The sequence below is a fragment of the Furipterus horrens genome, unplaced genomic scaffold (assembly GCF_987537825.1).
Source record: "Furipterus horrens unplaced genomic scaffold, mFurHor1.1.pri manual_scaffold_13, whole genome shotgun sequence".
Lineage (NCBI taxonomy): Eukaryota > Metazoa > Chordata > Mammalia > Chiroptera > Furipteridae > Furipterus > Furipterus horrens.
Window position 1 is genome coordinate 57,788,254 of NW_028327183.1, and position 19,444 is coordinate 57,807,697.

Here is a 19,444-nt window from a genome sequence, read left to right on the forward strand (position 1 = left end):
AGGGGAAGGAGGAGGAAGCTGTGGAGGTGGGGAAGAGAAGAAAGGGAAATCTCCCCAGCGACGCTGACAAGGTCAGTGAGAAGCAGGTGACGGAGCAGCAACACGGGTGCCAGGTTTGCCTGGGTTCAAACAGCAGCTCTCTGCTCTGACAAGTGAGGTCATTCTCTGAGCCTCGGTTTTCTCCTTTCCAAGGAGATTGAGTAAGGAGACCTGCCCTGTGGGGTTGAGTGCGTTTTCTGAGCTAATTCATTTAAGGTTCCTGTGATGGCTGCTGGGGCCCGCTAAGCAGTGCTACCCCCATCATTTACTGCTGGGACGGAAAGCTGTGTGTCTGGTGTCCGCGTGGGGGCCACTGGCTACATGGGAGAGTCGAACTTACCATGTGGCCAGTGTGGCCGTGGCAATGAATTTTACCTGTGTTTAATTTTTTTAAATTTATTTAGAAAGAGGGAGAAACAAGGATGTATTGTTTCACTTAAGTACGCATTCCTTGGTTGATTCTTATATGTGCCCTGACCTGTGTCTAATTTTAATTAATTTGTTTGCATAGGTATATCTGTCTAGTGGCTACTGCATTTGACCCTGCAGCTCTAAAGCCTTAGCTATTTTTGCCCTGGCCCATGTGGCTCAGTGGATTGGGTGTCTTCCCAGAAAATAAAAGGTCACCAGTTCAATTCCCATTTAGAGCTCATGCCTAGGCTGCAGATTTGGTTCCCAGTCGGGGTGTGTGTAAATAGGCAACTGATCAATGTTTTTCGTATTGATGATTCTCTCCCTTGCTTGCTCCCCTCTTTCCCCTCTCTATAAATAATAGAAGGAAAAAAATTTTTTAAATAAAGCCTTAGCTACTTTTACTATATAGCCCAAAGCTTCTGTTGTTTTGTTTTGTAAATTTGATGGGTCCTCTTAAAAGGCACAGCAACAACAATACCACTATGTACTTGGAGTGGATTAGTCCTTAGAATCCTGGCCACGTATCTGTGAACTAAGCCCTGTCACTGAACACAACAGCTCTGGCCACTGTCGTTTACTGAGCATGAACTGTGTGCCTAAACCCTGGCAGACTCTTGATTTGCATACATGCTATTTTTAACTGTAGGAGGACAGGCTTGGGTATCATAAACTGGGAAAGGGCACAGGGTCGTGAAGATGGGGATAGTCAGGTCATAGCTCCCAGGAGGCAGACCACCACGTGCATATTCTATTGTGCCCACACCCCTTAAATCTGACCATCTCCCCACCACACACACACACACTCACCCAGCAGCACCAGGAGGTTTGTTAGATTTCCCGTCTCCTTTATCATAGACATTCATTTACCCAATAAACACTCCCCGTGGCATGAAATGTCATCAGGGGAATTTTCCTTTGGTCCAAGTTTCTTAAAGAGCTGCCTAGAAGGAATGTTTCCTTACAGGTGATCACCCGCTTCCCAGAAGGGCTGAGAGGTGGTGAAAAGTGGAGAGGGAGGAGAGGCAAGTGTGAAGTTGACATTTTTTCACTGCTGAATTTGTGTGTTAGAGGGAGGTTCACGTGACAGGGGAGTGAGGCCAGGCAGGGGAGGGCATTGGGTTAAGAAGGAGCCTGAGTTGTTCTCTTTCCCGCTCAGTGGTGGGCGAGAGGCTGTTTGAAGACATGAGACAGTGGATGCCTAATCCATGGACACCTAGAATTTCTGCGTTCTCTGATAGCAGGAATCTCAAGAGACGAGAGGCTTCAGGCGAACAGTGAGTCACTTAGTGAACAAGTACCTGAGCGCCTCCTCTGTGCCAGGCCCTGATCCAGGCGCTGGGAGTCCAGCAGTGAGGGAACCACAGCCCTTTGTCTCACAAAGCCCCCACTGCTCATTTCTGAGTGAGATCACAGGTGACGGGGTAGGAAGTGAAGGGAGGGACTGTTTCAGCATTGGCAGTGAAGGAGGACCTCTCTCCAAAGGTGACATTGGAGCACAGCCCCAGTCAGCAAAGAGAAGACAGCTATATGGATATCGGGGACAGGATAGTGTCCTCTCAATCCAGGGCTCAGCGGAGACGTACGTGGAAGAGAGGAGACATTGGTAATACCCGAGGGTCCGTCCTTAGCGGGTTGGCTAAATCCATTAGGATCCGCCTGGGTAAGAAATGCTGAGAAACAGCTGCAGACAGCGGTAACAGAAGATGCTCTGAGTGACAGCATGAAATGGAAAAACAACGGACTACAGTATCTACTATGCACTCTCATTTGTATTTTTATTTTTAGGAAGAAATAAAACGTCAGAAGAATTTGTGATATGGTAGCAGACGAAAGCATAAGAGATGCAGAACACTGAAAAATAGGAAGCTTAAATTTTAAGTACTGTTTTGTCTTTAAAATGCATTTTAATTTCTTGTGGACAAAAACACAACATGAGATCTACCCCTACCCTTTTGTTTTTTATCACATCCTCACCCAGTATGTTTATTGACACCAGAGAAAGGTAGGTAGGGAGAGAGAAGATAGAATGAGAGAAATCGATGTGAGACACACTGATCGCTTGCCTGTTGCACATGCCCCGACTCAGGATCAAACCCACAGCCTAGGTATATGCCCTGACTGTGATTCCGTCCCGCAGTCCTTTGGTTTACAGGAAGCCATTCCAACCAAATGAGCCAGGCGTACAGTAAGAGAATCTAAATTAGAGGACAGTGTGGCACAGCAGAGGATCTAGGACTTGCTCACGTTGCATAATTGAGACTGAATGCCCATTTATTCGTGTGCGCGTGTGTGTTCCCTAACATGAATTGCAAATGGTCATCTGTATAGACCTTTTTTTCTTAAAGATTTTTTAAAAATTTGTTTTTAGAGAGAAGGGAGGGAGGGAGAAAGAGAGGGAGAGAAACATTCACTAGTCGCCTCTCATGCGCCCCAACCCCTCAATCCACTGAACGTACCAGCCAGGGCTATTCCCATTTATTTTTAAATTGTTAAGTCTTTTCATGTTCATTGGTTTGTTTGATCAAGCAATGAACGCGTAAATAAGCAGAACAGCAAAACTGTCAGGTAAGTGAATAAAATATGAAAAAGTGAAGCCGATTCTCCTCCTTGTGGGTGATCCTTACAGGAGTCTTTACTTGGGGCCACACAGCCCTGCATTCTGGGCCACCGCTGATGGCCTAGAGGAGGGAACAACAGATGTCTGCCCATGGTGTGGTCTCCTGACAGTCTTATCCAACAGAGACCATGATCGTTGTGACTCAGCCGGGCAGACCATGGGCTGCACCCAGCCAACTGATGGACTTGATTCAGCTAACTCACCTTATTTTCAGTTTAATGAGTTGTCCACATTAAAACATTGGAATATTTCATATGTAGCTAACATCACCTAATAGATGCAGATTCAGCGGTGTATTGGAAACATACAGTGCCCACCATCATGGAGATGAAATTACACACTAATAAAGAGTAAGCATTTTTAAAGTAATGAGTTCCAGTTCCTTTAGAGAATTGGGAATAGTAAAACCCACTGGGCCAAAACTCCATGAAATGTTAGAAAAGTAGGGGAGAGCCAGAGTTGAGTGGGTCTAGCTGGTCAAAAGCTCAAATGAGTTTGAAAGCTTCCCACTCTTTAAAAAAAGATGTGTGGAAATTATCGTCTTAGGGGAAGGGGACACACATGAGGTGTCTTGCAATATTCAGCACATAGTGGATATTTTATGAATGTCTGTCTCCTGAGTGACAGAAGCGGCTATGGCTTCCCTGGTGACCAGATCTTTGGGAAGAACAAACATATCCATCCATTCATTCATCAATTACAGAGTGGTTTTATTTTTATGCCTGGAGCTCATTCTAAAGGCCTTGCACCATTCAAAACCTGCATAATTCAAGGCTGTTCTAAGACAAGATGATTGGCATGTCTCTTCACCAAGTAATGTGGTATTAAAATAGGAAACACGGCTTACTATATACATAATTGATTATATTACAAAGTAAGGGTTTTTAGGAAATTCCAAAGACTTTAGAAAGAGGGGAAGGGTGGGAGAAAGAGAGGGAGAGAAACAGTCTGTGGTTGCCTCTTGGATGCCCCAAACTGGGGACTTGGCCTGCAACCCAGGCACATGCCCTTACTGGGAATTGAACCGGCAACCCTTTGGTTTGCAGGCTCTCAGTCCATTGAGGCACACCAGACAGCTCTAGCCATGCTGTATTATAAATACACAGTAATATCCTATGACTCCACCTTGCAATGTGAAAACTAGAACCTTGCCCATAACTCACATACAACTACATAGCACTCCCCTAATTTCTGCAAGCCAAGGTAACCAAGATCCAGAATCCTGCCACATCTGTCTATCTTGTTTTTCATTTTCTAGGGGTACTTTTTTTTTTTTTGCCATAGAAATGTCTTAGAAACTCTGCATTACTAATGTCAGTCATGTTGTAGGCAGACCATACCACTCTAAAAGCCAAAGTTTCCTCTTAAAAATGACTGTGCAGTTTTTACCCACATCTGCTTTCATCCCCCACTCCCCACAGCCCAGACAGTTGTGTTTCCAGACAACAGCAGGGTTCTTTCCCAGGCAGATCAGTTCTTTGAAGAAGTCAGAGGTGGACAGAGATGTGTGATCTGCCTACAGATTCAATCACAGACATCACCAGCTAGTCTGAATATGCAGAAAGGATTCAATACCATGGACCAGCCTGGTCAAAGCCAGGAACAGGTCTATCTGAAAGGGGCTTCAGTCCTGGCCAGGTGACTCGGTTGGAGCATCGTCTTATGCACCAAAAGATTGTGGTTTCCATTCCAGGTCCAGGCACATATCTAGGTGTCAGGTTTGATCCAAGGCAGGCTAACTATGGGAAGCCACTGATGTGTATTTCTCTCTCATGCCAATGTTCTCTCTCTCCCTCTGTCTCTAAAATCAATGAACATATCCTATGCTGAGGATTAAAAAAGAAAGAGGTGATTAATCGTCACCTAAGGTGGCTGCAGTTGGCATTCTCGTGGTCACTGAGACATTCACTAAATGCTTTTGTGCTTGGCATTGTGGTTTATGGTACAAGAAGACCCCAGCCTGGAGGCCTCTTTCCCACCCCAGCTCCCCCACCTTGCTCTCCTGTGACTTCACTCGTTTGTGTCACTGTCTGCCATCTGGGAAGTGGCTTGATTGTGAGGATCAAATGAGTTTGTACATCTTAATGATACTGATAGTGTGACCGGACCACTGAAGCTGGCAGAGTGCGGGAACCAGAGGGGCCACCAGAGGAAATCTCTTTTTGTCCTGGCTTTGATAAGGCAGAGGGTGGCACCGCGTTGCCTGGGTAACGGAGCTCTTCCGCAGGTGGAGCATCGTATCCTGGAGGCGGACTTCTCTGCTGGGAAAGGCAGTGGCAATAGGAACTATTGCCCTGAGCACGTGCTACCCTATCAAGGTGATTGGAGAGGGGGAAATCCTTCCTACCGGCTTCTGGTACCTGATGGGGGGTAGGATCAGGGAAATCAGGTACCTGCATCTCAGAGGTCAGAATGGAGGCGGGGGGATGGGGGAAGGTGCTGGTGACCAGCCTGTCAGTCTTGCCTGGGAAAGGACGCGATTGGTCGCGGTGGACCCTCCTGCAGCACCGGGAATTTTGGGAAATCAATTGGGCATTCCGCCCGCCCCACACCTGAAATTAATATAAAGCCAAGGGAAGGGAAGGAAGCTCTCTTTCCCACCTGGCGACCGCATTACCCGGTGAGTTCCGCGGACCTTGTGGGCCTGGATGCGGCCTGGCGGAGGGCGGCGCCTGTGGGTTCCGGGGCGGAGCCGAGCTGCCTGGGTGATGCTCAGCGGCCACCTGCGGCTCCCAGAGGACAGTATTTTATATGGGACACTGCTCTGGACACCGCCTTCTATCCCGGACTGGCTGAGGACGCTGGCTTTTTCTTCGGGTTTCTGTAGAGAATGGGCTTGGAGAAGAGTCTGCCATTCTCCCCGACGCAGCAGCAGTCCAGTGAAAAACCTCTAACTTTCCCACCGGCCTGTCTCTGGAGCTGCCCTGTAGGGGGCCGCGGGCAGCGGCACCCCCACTTTGGTTCTGTAAGGATAACACGCCCAGAACAGGAGCCGGCACCTAACGGGACGGCTGACACTCCTTTTCTGGTCACGACCACCGGCTCTCTTGCGTCCCTCACGCTTCACAAACGCCCTGCAAGGCTGCACGGGGACGTCTGCCGCGTCTTTCCCCGCCTCCTCGGGAGTGCCCCGCCCCCTCGCTCTGCCCCCGGCGCCTCCCCTTCAAACCTGCACCTCTTCCCCTCATTGCGCCGCACACCTGCGGCCCGCGCGCTCCCTCCTGGCCCCCACGCCACTCTTCACTCGTCCTCCCGTACCCCAATTCCCTGCGCGACCGTCCCCCGCATCCCCAGCGAGCCCCGCCCGCCTCCTTGGACGCGGGGGCTTCTGGGACAGCAGCCGCTCCCGCCCCGCTCTCTGCTTCAAGGGCCGTGGGCGGCGCGCGCGCTCTGAGGGGAGGCGGCGCACGGCATTCTGGGAAGCGTGTCTGCTCCTGCAGCCGCCAAGCGCGGCGCGCGCGCTCTGAGGGGAGGCGGCGCACGGCATTCTGGGAAGCGTGCCTGCTCCTGCAGCCGCCAAGCGCGGCGAGTGCGCTCTGAGGGAGCCGGGCGGCGGTAGTGCAGACATTGCGAGTCCGGGGAAGGGGTGTGAGGACTCGGGAGGGGGTTCCGTCCTGGGAGGGTCCTGTGGGTGAAAGTGCGGCCTGTGGCTGTGTCTCAGTGTTTGTCCCCGCGCGTGCCCCGGGGGCCTCCTGGGTCTCACTTTGCTCGTGTGTGTGTCCGCGTCTGTGTGCCTGGCAGCCACAGACCTACGACCACACTGGGGTCAGCCGTCACCAACCCCGTGCACACGCGACTTCCAGGGCCACTGTGCCTTCATGGCCTCCTTTATATAATAGAGTAAAAATTAAAGTTGTGCCTGCATTGCTGTAACGACAAACGTAGTCCAGGATGGGTTAGATTCCGTTTTTTCTCTTATAATACTTAAGAAATGCTATGTTTTTAAGGGCCCCTACAGGTGTCATGCGCCCGCGGTGCACTGTGCTTCCTGGTTATGTTTGCTCTCATGGCCCCTTGTCTGGTAAAAGGAGCGCATGTTGTTGACCTCATGGTGCAGGAATAGGAGTCAGAAACCGTGGGTCTGGAATGATCTACCTTAGTAAAAATTAAATTCTGTTTAAAAAATCATGACCTCACTGCACCCAGGGAAATTAGTCTTGTTTCCAGGAGACGACCTGCGTTTTCACATTGGACACCCAGCTCTCTATCCTGTCCAGGATTTGTGTTTTGTTGGTTGTTACCTGTTTCAGCGATACAGTGCTAAGATAAACATGGTTTATGTATTAATTGATTTTAGATAGAGAAGAAGAAAAAGAGAAACATTAATCAGTTGCTTCCTATTCGCACCCCTACCTAGGCTTGGGGTATGAATCTGGCAGCCTAGGCCCTGGTCATGAACCAGGGATTGTCCCTGACTCTTGTGTTCCAGACGACGCTCCTACCAACTGATCCACTGACCAGGGGTGGACTGAGTTCTTACTGTGTGCCTCATGGTGCCAGGCGCCCTGCTGATGATTGAGCCTCACAGTAACCCCATGAGATCTGGGGTAGACCCTCAAGGTAGAGGTGGTACTAGGGTGTCTTCTGGGGCTAGGGTCTGGCATATGGTCCTGTTCCTTCAGGTAATGGGACTGGCAGTGTGCGCATGTGTGTGTGTGTTGGGGAAGTGTCACTATGTGAGTGTGATGTGTGCACCAAGCAATGGGACACAAATGTACTCAGCCCAGCCCTAATCCCAGCTCTGTCTTGTGTGTGTGGCTTTTGTCTTTGGGCCTCAGTTTCCTTATCTGTGAAATGGGGTGAGTAGAAATAGCCCCCCATCCTGTAGGGTGTCATGAGTAGTAAATCAGAGGTGCCATAGGCCCCCTGCTACATGCGATCACTTTTTTAAAAAATAATTTATTCATTCATTTGTCTGTTTATTTTATTTTTTAGAGAGATGGGAAAGGAGAAAGAGAGCGAGCTACATCACTCTGTGGTTGCCTCTCACTCGTGCCCCCAACTGGGGACCTGATGTGCAACCTAGTTATGTGCCCTGACTGGGAATCGAACCAGCGACACTTTGCTCGCAGGCTGACGCTCAATCCACTGGGCCACAGCAACCAGGGCCATGCGATCACTATTAAAGTGTGTATGTGTCTGCCTCTCTCCTAGTGGGTGTGTCTGTCTGTATTGTGCATTGTGGAGTGGGCCTCAACCTGGTCTCTCACTGTGCCTTTCTCTTATTCACCCTGCTCAGAGCCTGCTTGTCCCCCAGTCACCATGGGCACTGGAAGGATGGCCACCGACCAGCTGACCAGGAAGGCACTGGTAAGTCATGCCACCCTCATGCACCTCCTTCCTAGGGTCAGTCTTCCAGGCAGGAATGACCCTCTGCCCACATGACCCCACTCAGGGCCCAAGCCCCCAGCCCATTCTACTGGGATTGTGTCCACCATAAGGAGAGAGAGTACTGTACTGATCATGGCTTTTGCCAACTGCATCATAAAGGATAGCTTAAGAGTGACCTGTCATACCCTGGGGGCTCTAGAGATACTGGCTGGCACCTGGAAGTGGCGTCCTTGCTTTTATTTAATTTTTAAAAAATACTGTATGTATTTATTTTAAAGAGAAAGGAATGGAGGAAAAGAAACAGATCTGTGAGAGAAATATTGGCTGTCTCCCGCAAGCCCCTAACTGGGGATCTGGCCTACAACCCAGGCATGTGCCCTGATTGGGAATCAAACCAGTGAACCTTTGGTTCACAGGCTGGCACTCAATCCACTGAACCAGACCAGCTGGGACTAAGCCTCAGGTCTTGACCCACCTACCCCCATCTGAAATCTCTCCACAAGGACTCCTCCATAGACGGCATCTTTCAGCTTCCTGTTCACCCCCTTAAGCTGCGACTTCTCAGGCACCTGTAACGATGACATTGACTAGATTTTGAGTCCATTACAGTGTTTCCATCTGACAGGCATGAGGTGATATCTCGTGATTTTAAACTGTAGCTTTCTCATGATTAGTGACATTGAGTAATTTTTAAATGTCTATTGGCCATGTGTATGTCCTCTTTGGAGAAGTATCTATTGAGGCCCTTTGCCCATTTTTAAGTGGGTTGTTTGTGTTCCTGGTGAATGGCCCCATAGTTTATTTGTCCACCCAAGGACCATCCACTGTACTTAGGCACCAAGGACACGGATTGGTCAGCTCCTTCAGAGCTCTGCACCTTGTTGACACCACATCACATGCATCCTGTGTGCCTTCCTGATTGTTTCAGGCCTGTGACCCTGTCTCCTGACCCCTGTGAGGAGGGCTCTGCAGTTAGTGGTGTGTGCTTTCTCTCTTAGGGCTCAGTGACGTTCAGGGATGTGATGGTGGACTTCACTCAGGACGAGTGGCAGCAGCTGAAGCCTGCGCAGAAGGACCTGTACAGAGATGTGATGATGGAGATCTACTGGAACCTGGTCTCACTGGGTAAGGGGCAGCTTCGCCATGTTACTCACCACCTGCCTGTCACTTTAGGATGACATGGAGAGAAAAAAGATATGCAGATTTGTTTAGGTAGAGTGTTCCAGTTAGTTGAAGCTGAAAATAAACTGGATAGGTGATGAAGTAGGTAAGAGTATTTATATTTACCACATGTATAACAGTCAGAGGGTTGTAGATATGTAAAGAGCTCCTAGGAATAAATGAGGAAAAGACCGAATGAATAATAGAAAGATGGACCAAGGTTATGAGTATGCAGTTCATAGATGAGAAATGTATGGAGTTACACTTTACAAAAGATTTTTAAACCATACTAACAATCAAAGAGGTACCAACTGAGTAACAGAAATACAGTTCTTGCCCATGAGGTACAGAGATGAAAAAGAACAACGTCCCTGGCCGTATGTGGCTCAGCTGGTTGTAGCTCCATCTTGTACACCAAGATGTTGTGGGTTAAATTCCCTTTCAGGGCACATACCTAGGTTGTGAGTTTGATCCTCATGCAGGGCACATATGGGAGGCAATCAATCAATGTTTCTCTCTGTCCCTCTCTCCCTCTCCCGCTCTCCCTCCTCATCCCTTTCCTCCATCTCTAAGCATGTTTTTGGTGAAGCATTAAAATTAAAAAAAAAAAAAAGGAACAGCCTTCTGTAGCATGATGTTGTAGGGAAAGCGAGTCTTCATTATATGAGCATGAAGTTGGGCAACTCTTTAGGAAGAGAGTTTGGTGTTATCAACCACATTTAAATGATTCCATTTCTGGAATTTGTCCATGAAAATTTTTTCTATAAGTATGCAGACTTTTTCATAGGAAGAAAAATCAAGAGATATGTCCTAAATGCTCACCTACCAGACTGACCAAACATATCAGGGTATATCAATATGGTGGAAATCACGAAGCTCTTCAAAGATGAGCACTCTTTGTGGTCACCGACACAAAACGATGTCCCTGAACAAGATTTTTCAGGAAAAACACTTAACTTTCAGAAGTAAGAGTATGGGCCCATTTCTTTGACAGTGCTTCAGGAGATTTAAATGACCTGTAGTTAACTGCACATAGTTAATTTGAACAATTTTTTTTGAAGATTTTATTTAATTTTAGAGAGGAGAAGGGAGGACAAAAGAGAGGGAGAGAACATCCATGTGCTAGACAAACATCAATCTGTTGCCTCTCCCACTCCCCCAACTGGGGATCTGGCCCACAATCCATGCATGTTCCTTAACTGGGAATTGAACCAGTGACCTTTTAGTTGGAAGGCCGGCAGTCAATCCACTGAGCCACGCCAGCCAGGGCTAGTTTGAACAGTTTGGTACATTTTGACATTTCTCTTCACCCATGAGATGCAGCAAATACATAACCCCAAAACTTTCCTTTCATCCAGCTTCATTTCCCCAACAATCAGTGGTCTGCATTATGTCACTGTTGTTTAGTTTGCCTATTCTGGATTTTATATATATGGAATAATGTAGCCTGTACTTTTTTATTATTTTTAAAATTTTTTAAATTTTACTTCTTATAGTTGGCATCCTTTTTGTGAGGTTAAACACATTGTCCATATGTAACAATAGTTTCCTTCATTTTTTTCTCTTTTTAAAAAAATTTTTAAAATCCTCACCTGAGGATATTTTTCTGATTTGAGAGAGAGCGAGAGAGATCATTGATCATTTGCCTCCCATATGAGTCCTGATTAGGGATCAAACCCACAACCTTTTGTTGCATAGGACAATGCTCCAACCAACTTAGCTACCCAGCCAGGTCAATAGTTAACTTCTTTTTATTTCTGAGTAATGATCTACTTTATGGAGAGACAACATTTGTTTATCCATTCACTTGATGTGATGATAAACATATGGGTTGTTTCCAGTTATGGACATTTTTCTGTAGACACAAGATGTCCTTTCTGTTGAGCATAGTTGGGTCATACAATGGTGCATATTTCACTTTTTCAGAGATGACAAATTTTTCCAAAGCACTTGTCTCATTTTTGCTTCCACCAGCAGGCGCTGGGCATTGCATTGCTCCGTGTGCTTGTCAGAACTGAATATGCTCAGCCTTTCTCACTGCAGCCACTCTGGTTGGCCAGCAGTCTTACCACGGCCCAGCTGGCAGCTGGTGCCGAGGACCTTCCAGGTTGTTATTTGTTGTCAGTCTGTTCTCTTCAGTGAAGTGTCTGGTTCAAGTCTTTCTCCTGTTTATTTAGTTGGTTTGTTGGCTTCCTTATTATTGAATTTGGAAAGTTTTTTATGTATTCTGTTTTCATTAATTCTTGGCACAACTTTATGAACAGATTTGTGTGTGGCAGCTATTTGCCCCATTCTGTTCGGAGACTTCCTTGAGAGCATCATTTGGCACAAAAGCGTTTTTAATTTTGATGGGGTCCAGTTTGTTTATTTTCTTTTTGCTTGTGCCTTCAGTGTCATATCTGAGGAACCATTGTCTAACCAAAAGCATGAACAGATATATTCCTGTTTTTTCTCACAGTTACAGCTTTAGTTTTTTCTTAAAATGTTATATATACTTATTTTTATAGAGAGTCGGAGAAACATGGATGTGCGAGAGATCCATCAATCAGTCCTTTATACACCACCAACTGGGGGCATGTCCTGCCATTCAGGCATGTGCCCTGACTGGGAATTGACCAGCAACCTTTTGGTTGACAGACTGGCACCTAATCCACTGAGCCACACCAGCCAGAGCCAGTTTTAGTTCTTTGTTTAGGTCTTTGGTCCATTTTGAGTTTATTGTTGGGAATGATATAAAATGGGTCTAACATAAATTTTTTTGTTTTAAAATTTTTTTAAATTTATTTTTAGAGTGGAAGAAAGGTAAAATGAGAGTGAGAGAGAGAAGCCTCGATGTGTGGTTGTCCCAACTGGGGACCCAGCCTGCACCCTAGGCATGTGCCCTGACTAGCGATCAAACCAGCAACCCTTTGGTTCTCAGGCCAGTACTCAATCCACTGAGCCACATCATCCAGGTCTGAATTTTTAAAAATGTATAATTAAATTCATTTGTGTTACATTGGTTAATAGGATCATTTACATTTCAAGTGCACATTTCTATGATAAATGATCTGTATATTACATTGTGTGCCTGCTACCCAAAGTCACATCTCCTTCAATCACCATATATTGTCACTGTTTTGAATGTGCATATCAAGGTGTCCAGGCACAATTATTGATGAGCAGAAGTTTGCAACTTGATGAAGTCCAGTTTCAGACCATATGCACAACCCAGACCCTTCTCTTCAATCCCTGCAGCCTGGGGCTTGTTATGTCCCCAGCGGGTCTCAGACCCATGGGCCTCAATCTAAACCCACTCTCACCCTCCTTACCTTTTCCTAATGGAAAGATTCCCTCAACATTCATGTTCCTGGCCACAATTGCCCTGACATCTGACATCAACTCCTCACCTCAAGGTCACAATATCAGGATTATTCTACTACGGAATGTACTTGTCAGATCCATTCTTTGGGGATGAGACATTGACACAAGCCAGATAGTGACTTCAGTAGGATCTCATGATGGAATTGCTGTGTAACTTTGAGGGTGTGGCTTCATTCTCAGAGCCTCAGTTCCTCCATCTGTAAAATGGCTGTAATCTTTCCAGCACTTACTCTGTGGTCAGTTTGTGGACAATGCTTGGTGAAGGTTTATCAAAGGTGCCTTCTGTGTGCCAGACACTGTGCGGGAGCTGGGACTAGTTAAGCCCTTGCCTTCACAGAGCTCATCTGCCACTGCCGGAGCTGGCAGTGTGCAAATTGGGAAAGAGCATTGTAATGAGCATTCACAGTGATGTACAGAGAAGGCCTCCCCATGGGGGACAAAGGCTCACTGAGGCTCTATGGTGAATGCCCATGGGGAGGCTGTGGGCAGGTGCAGAGATCCTGAGGCTAGAAGCACTGGGTCTGGACAAGGAAATGAAAGGGAATCAAGGATGAGAGGGGCTGGATGGTGCAGAGGAGTTGGGGAGTGGGAAGACGTTGCCTCTGACCCCCATGTACTGGGAAGGTGCTTGAGGGTTCGGTCTCACTCTTGAGGTCCTCTTTCCACGGAGTGGACATTGGGTTGTGCAGAGTGGAGGTGGCAGGCTGCATCAGCAACAGTGGTGATGTGTCAGTCAGGTGTGGTTCCAGCTGTTCTCATGTGCATTGGCATTTATTAACTGTCTGGATGGTGGGAGGAGAAGGGTGAGTCAAGGATGACTGCTAAATCTTCTATTTCTTCTTAATCAAAAAATTTCGACTTCTGGCCAAGATGGAGGCTTAGACTGATATGCTCGGTCTCCCTCTACAACTAGAAAGGAATACAACTACCTCAAAACAAAAGATAACTAGAAATTCCAGAAAATAAAACTACATAGAAGCCCAACGTATGAAGTTATAAACCAGCGGTGCTTGTCCGGACGGGTAGGAGGTTCGTAATTGGAACCGGAATGGTCAGGCGGTGCTGTTTGCAGTAGCAGTAGGGATAGCGGCAGGGAGAGAAATCCTGGCTGCATTCGAGCCCTGGCAGCTCACGACCCCAACGCTGGGAAAGGCAGACCCCAATTGCCTCAGACAGTGAGGCCCAGAGGGCGGGAGGATGGATCCTGGTCTCACAGCGGAGAATAACATCAGGAATCCATCTTGGATCCCCCGCCTCCACATAAAGTGCCTCAGTGTGGCGAAAAAGGTTGCTGGTGGCATCTAGTCAGTGGGTAGTGATGAGTACGTGGGGCTCCGCCCCCTACAGCATGCCCAGGAAGCAAAGCAAAACACAAATCTGTCAAAATGAAGCAGACAACGATTGAAATCCCGGTGACACCGCTCACCAGGCAGCAGATGAGAAACCTGACAGACGAACAAATAGGAAAGCTCTCAGAGGCTCAGTTCAGAGCTACTGTTATAAGGTGGCTCACAGAATTAACAAAAGATTTGGAACAAGACAGGGAAAGAAAGAAAACAACTCATACTGAAACGAACGAAAACACATACGAGACAAGTGGGGAGGAAATAAAATCCAGAGATCAAAACAACAACCCGGGGCGTAGGGAAGGAACAAACAGTCAACCAATGCAGAAAGAGGAAACAAAAAGTAAGGAAAACTAGGAGAGGCTCAGAAACCTCTGGGACAGCTATAAGAGAATGAACATTCGGATTAAAGGATTGCCAGAGGGCGAAGAAGAACTAGAAATTGAAAAATTATGTGAAAAAATATTGAAGCGGAACTTCCCGAACTTGGGGAAGGAAATACACTTACAGGTCCAGGAAGCACAGAGAGTTCCAGAAAAACTGGACCCAGGGAGAACCACTCCAACATACATTGTAATCAAATTGTCAAAAATTAAAGATAAAGAAAAAATCTTAAAAGCAGCAGGAGAGAAGAAAAGAATCATGTACAAAGGGGTCACAATTAGACTATCAGCTGATTTCTCAAAGGACACTCTGCAGGCAAGAAGGGACTGGCAAGAAATATTCAAAGTAATGAAAATCAAAAACCTACAGCCACGAATACTCTATCCAGCGAAGCTGTCACTCATAATAGAAGGGCAGAGAAAGTGCTTCCAGGACAAAATAAAACTGAAGGAGTTCATCAGATCCAAACCACTGTTATATGAGATGTTAAAGGAACTGGTTTAGAAGGAGGAGAATCAAAACTATGAACATTAAAATGAAAACTTCATCACAAGAACCAACAATGGAAGCTAGAGAATCAAAATAAAGGCAAACTAGGCAACGAGAATGGAAAAAGAACTATAGGTATGGGGAACATACTGGGGGGAAGTCAGCAGGGAGGAGGAAGGGGGAAAGGGAAGGAGATGGTACAGGAATTAAGAAGCATAGTAGGAGGGAATGGAATAGACAGGAAGAGGTTGAGAAGAACTATATGCACAACCAATGGACATGAACTAAAAGGAGGGGGGGACAACTGGAGGGAGTGGGGCCACCGGGTGGAGGGGAGCAAAGGGAAAGGAAATTGTGACAACTCTAACAGCGTAATCAATAAAACATTAAAAAAAATTTTTTTTCATTTTCTTAATGGTCACAAAATGCACATAACATAAAATTGACCATTGAACTATTTTTATGAGTACAATTCTGTGGCATGAAGTACATTCACATCACCGCCATACACCTCCAGAACTCATAATTCTCCCCCCAAGGACAAACTGTCTTTTCCCCTCTAAACAGCAGCTCCCCATCCCCCTCCCTTGAGCCCCAGGACCCAGGTCCTAGTTTCAGTCTCTTATCAGTTTGATGATTCTACTTGCCTCGTATGAATGGAATCATATGGTGTTGGTCATTGTGTGGCTGATTTACTTTTCTAAGTCTCTGATGGGCCTCTGTGTTATTTGGGAGCGAAGGTTTCAAATGCACATGTCTTGCATCCAGTGCATTAGCTTTGCGATATCCAAGACGGGAGCCTCACGGTCCTTGGATTATTCCTCAGCAAAGGACAGACAGGAGGTCCTCATGGGGAATCCATTTAGGTGGTGTCAGCATAGAGAAGAAACGAATTCCAGGCTCCCATGACTTGGGAGACAGGTCTCAAACTTGGGTGTTGTGGGGCTAGTGTGGCGTTCAAAGGGGGAAGGGCTAGAGCTGCTCCCCATTCCCGCTTTTTCGGCTGCCTCCTAGGAAGGAGGGCTCCATATGGCAGGGTCCTTAGTTTTAATGCGATTATTGTTTAAGAGTTCACAGTTTTCAAATGTTGGGTAGAACCGTGAGGTTCATGTGCAGACTTCAAAATTCTGGACGTCCCCCCAGACTGGAAACAGAGTTTGCAAAACCCACAAGACACACACAGGAGGGGACTTAGAGGCTATGGTCAGCAGGGCGGGACAAATGTGCAAAAAGAAGGGTGAGGAGTGAGCAACCCATGCTGGGCCGCTTTTGTGCTGTTTAGGTTGTGGGGATCTTGTTTGGCTGTTGGGTAGACAGAGGACAATGAACACACCCACGTGTGTCAGGAGTTATTTTAAAATTTGTAATAAAAGTCGGTGGTTTGAGAAACACACCTGGCTGAGGGAGAATAGGAAGAGGCCTCCAAGTGAGGAGCACAGTGCGGCGAACACTAACTGGGTTTGTATGAGCCATCGATCCGTTTCTCCAATCCGGCCTTCTGCCTTCTCTCCAAGGATATATCTCTCCGCCCAGCTCTGAGCTCTGCTTCCCACCTTTGCACCCACTCCCAAGGGGACCTTTCTGCTCTCTGCTCATCTCCCTCAACCTCATGTCTCAGCTCACTGCTTCCCTTCTCCCTGTGTCCCCATGACAGGCTATGCCTTGTATTTTTGGAAGATCCTCCCTCCCTGCGTTAACTACATGTGTGTCGTCCTCTCTTTCCCCCTCCCCTCAGACTTGGAGACTATACCTTATCTGAAAGAATCAGACCCACAGGAGGACGTTTGGAAAGGCAGACCATCTCTTGCGGTGGAAGCAGAAAGACCCATGAAGAACAGTGCCCGGAGTTACACCTGTGAAGGAGCAGGTACACAGAATCACTGGGTAGGGCAGCTACAAGAAAGTCCAGGGACCTGTCCGGGGAAGTGGGACAGGTTCCAAGTAATAACCCCAGAATGTCGTGAATTGAAGTCATTTGCCCACCAAAGTCCTATGCCTGTCCCACCGAGATATGAAGGGCTTAGAGGAGAAGGGTCGCACCTATTTACTATGTATGGGAAGAACTCAGGCGCTTCAAGCCTCAGTTCCTCCTGCAAATTGCACGCAGAGAAGCCCTTCATATGCAGGGACTGTGGCAAGGCTTTCAGCCGTAATTCATCCCTGAGGACCCACCAAATAACCCACAGCAGGGAGAAGCCTTTCTCATGTGCCATGTGCAGAAAGAAGTTCTCCCGTCGGCAGAGCCTTATCAGCCACCAGCGTGTGCACACAGGGGAGAAGCCTTACACATGTGAAGAATGTGGCAAGGCTTTCACTTCTAACTCATCCCTGAAGAAGCACCAAAAAATCGGCACTGGGGAGAAGCTCTTCTCCTGCACTACGTGCGGGAAGAAGTTCACCTGGCCATCGTGGCTCAGCATCCACCAACGCAAGCACACTGGCGAGAAGCCGTATGTGTGTGGGGACTGTGGAAAGGCCTTCGTCCGGAACCAATACCTCCTTGAACACCAGAGGATACACACTGGGGAGAAACCTTATGCATGTGGGGACTGTGGCAAGGCCTTCACACAGAACCAGAGTGTCATCTTACACCAGAGGACACACACCAGAGAGAAACCATACACATGTGGGGACTGTGGAAAGGCCTTCGTCCGGAACCAATACCTCCTTGAACACCAGAGGATACACACTGGGGAGAGACCTTATGCATGTGGGGACTGTGGCAAGGCCTTCAGACAGAAGAAGCACCTCACTGAGCACCAGAGAATGCACACTAGGGAGAAGCCATACACATGCAAGGACTGTGGAAAGGCCTTCAGCCAGAAGGGATCCTTAATTATTCATCAGAGGACGCACACTGGGGAGAAGCCATTCATATGTGTGGCCTGTAGCAAGGCCTTTGTCCGGAATGAGTACCTCATCGCACACCAGAGGATACACACTGGGGAGAAGCCTTATGCATGTGGGGACTGTGGCAAGGCCTTCAAACAGAAGAAGCACCTCACTGAGCACCAGAGAAGGCACACTAGTGAGAAGCCATACACATGCAAGGACTGTGGAAAGGCATTCAGCCAGAAGAGATCCTTAATTATTCATCAGAGGACGCACACTGGGGAGAAGCCATTCATATGTGTGGCCTGTAGCAAGGCCTTTGTCCGGAATGAGTACCTCATCGCACACCAGAGGATACACACTGGGGAGAAGCCTTTCTTGTGTGCCACATGCGGGAAACAATTCACCCATCAGTTGAGCCTAACCATCCACCAGCACGTGCACACAAGGGAAAAGCCTTAACATGTGAGGACTGCGGCAAGGCTTTCAGTTGTAACTATTCCCTTAAGAACCACTGACTAATTCACTCCGGGGAGAAGCCCTTCTTGTGTGACACGTGTGGGAACCAGTTTGCCCGGCCTTCGAAACTCGCTATCCACCAGCGTGTGCATACCGGGAAGAAGCCATTCAAGTGCAGAGAATGCGGCAAGGTCTTTAGCCATAACACGAACTTCATACTGCACCAGATGAAGCACAGGGGAAGAAGCTATGTGCCTACATGGAGTGCTTCAAGGCTGTAACTTGTCCTTGAAGAAGCTCTAAGGATGCACTCCAGGTAGAAGTTCATCCCACACGCTGTGTGCGGGGAGCAGTTCACCTGACCTCCCTGCCTCACCATCCATTCACGAGTGCATGCACGCCTAGGACAAGCCATATGTGTGTGGGGGCTGAGGAAAAGGACTTTAGCCAGAGAACGCACACCGGGAAGAAGTGCCTCTCGTGCACATATGTGTAAAGCAGGTCATCTGGCAGTTGACCCTCCCTATCCAGGGGCGCATGCACAACCTGGAGAAGTCTTAGGACAGCTCCATCTGCCGAATGCACTTTACAAGTCGCTCGTCCCTGAAGGTGCACCAGCATCACCACCTCAACAAGATACTGTACAAGCGTGGGCAGACCTTTGTTAGGCACTTCTTACTTACCCTCCACCACAGGATCCACACAGAAGAGAAGTCGTACGTGTTTGGCAAGTGCGGAAAACCAGCCAGCCGGAATATTAACATTACGAGCACTAGAGGAGCATGGATATGTAGCAGTGGGTGTATTGCATCTGAGAATCCATGCCCAGGGTTTGTTCCTGAGCCCATGCGCCAGTGCCAGACTGGATATTGGGGCCCAAAGGTAGGACTGTAGAGAAGTCCTACCCAGACAGGTCTCAGCAATGTGAGCGGTGCAGGGAGGCCACACCATGTGCCATGCACACAAGCTGCTTCCAGTGCATCTGCAGGGCTGCATGGAGAGCAAGGCC

At 47.8% G+C, this 19,444-nt stretch overlaps 1 protein-coding gene across 1 annotated transcript; it reads left to right on the forward strand.

The window, feature by feature from the left end:
- The first annotated feature begins 6 nt into the window (after window positions 1–6).
- LOC149995601 (uncharacterized) lies at window positions 7–19,444 on the forward strand. Its single transcript, XM_090261267.1, has 4 exons — window positions 7–71; window positions 8,310–8,380; window positions 9,400–9,526; window positions 16,880–19,444. The coding sequence occupies exons 2-4, from the start codon at window positions 8,333–8,335 to the stop codon at window positions 18,436–18,438; spliced, it is 1,734 nt and encodes a 577-aa protein (XP_090117393.1). The 5' UTR covers window positions 7–71; window positions 8,310–8,332; the 3' UTR covers window positions 18,439–19,444.

Bases quoted from the DNA above. Each gene is read 5' to 3' on its own strand.
- LOC149995601 (XM_090261267.1), top strand. From the start codon at position 8,333: ATGGGCACTGGAAGGATGGCCACCGACCAGCTGACCAGGAAGGCACTG. The intron at 8,381-9,399 runs GTAAGTCATGCC...TTTCTCTCTTAG, and splicing joins AGCTGACCAGGAAGGCACTG to GGCTCAGTGACGTTCAGGGA. The intron at 9,527-16,879 runs GTAAGGGGCAGC...CCCTCCCCTCAG, and splicing joins CTGGAACCTGGTCTCACTGG to ACTTGGAGACTATACCTTAT.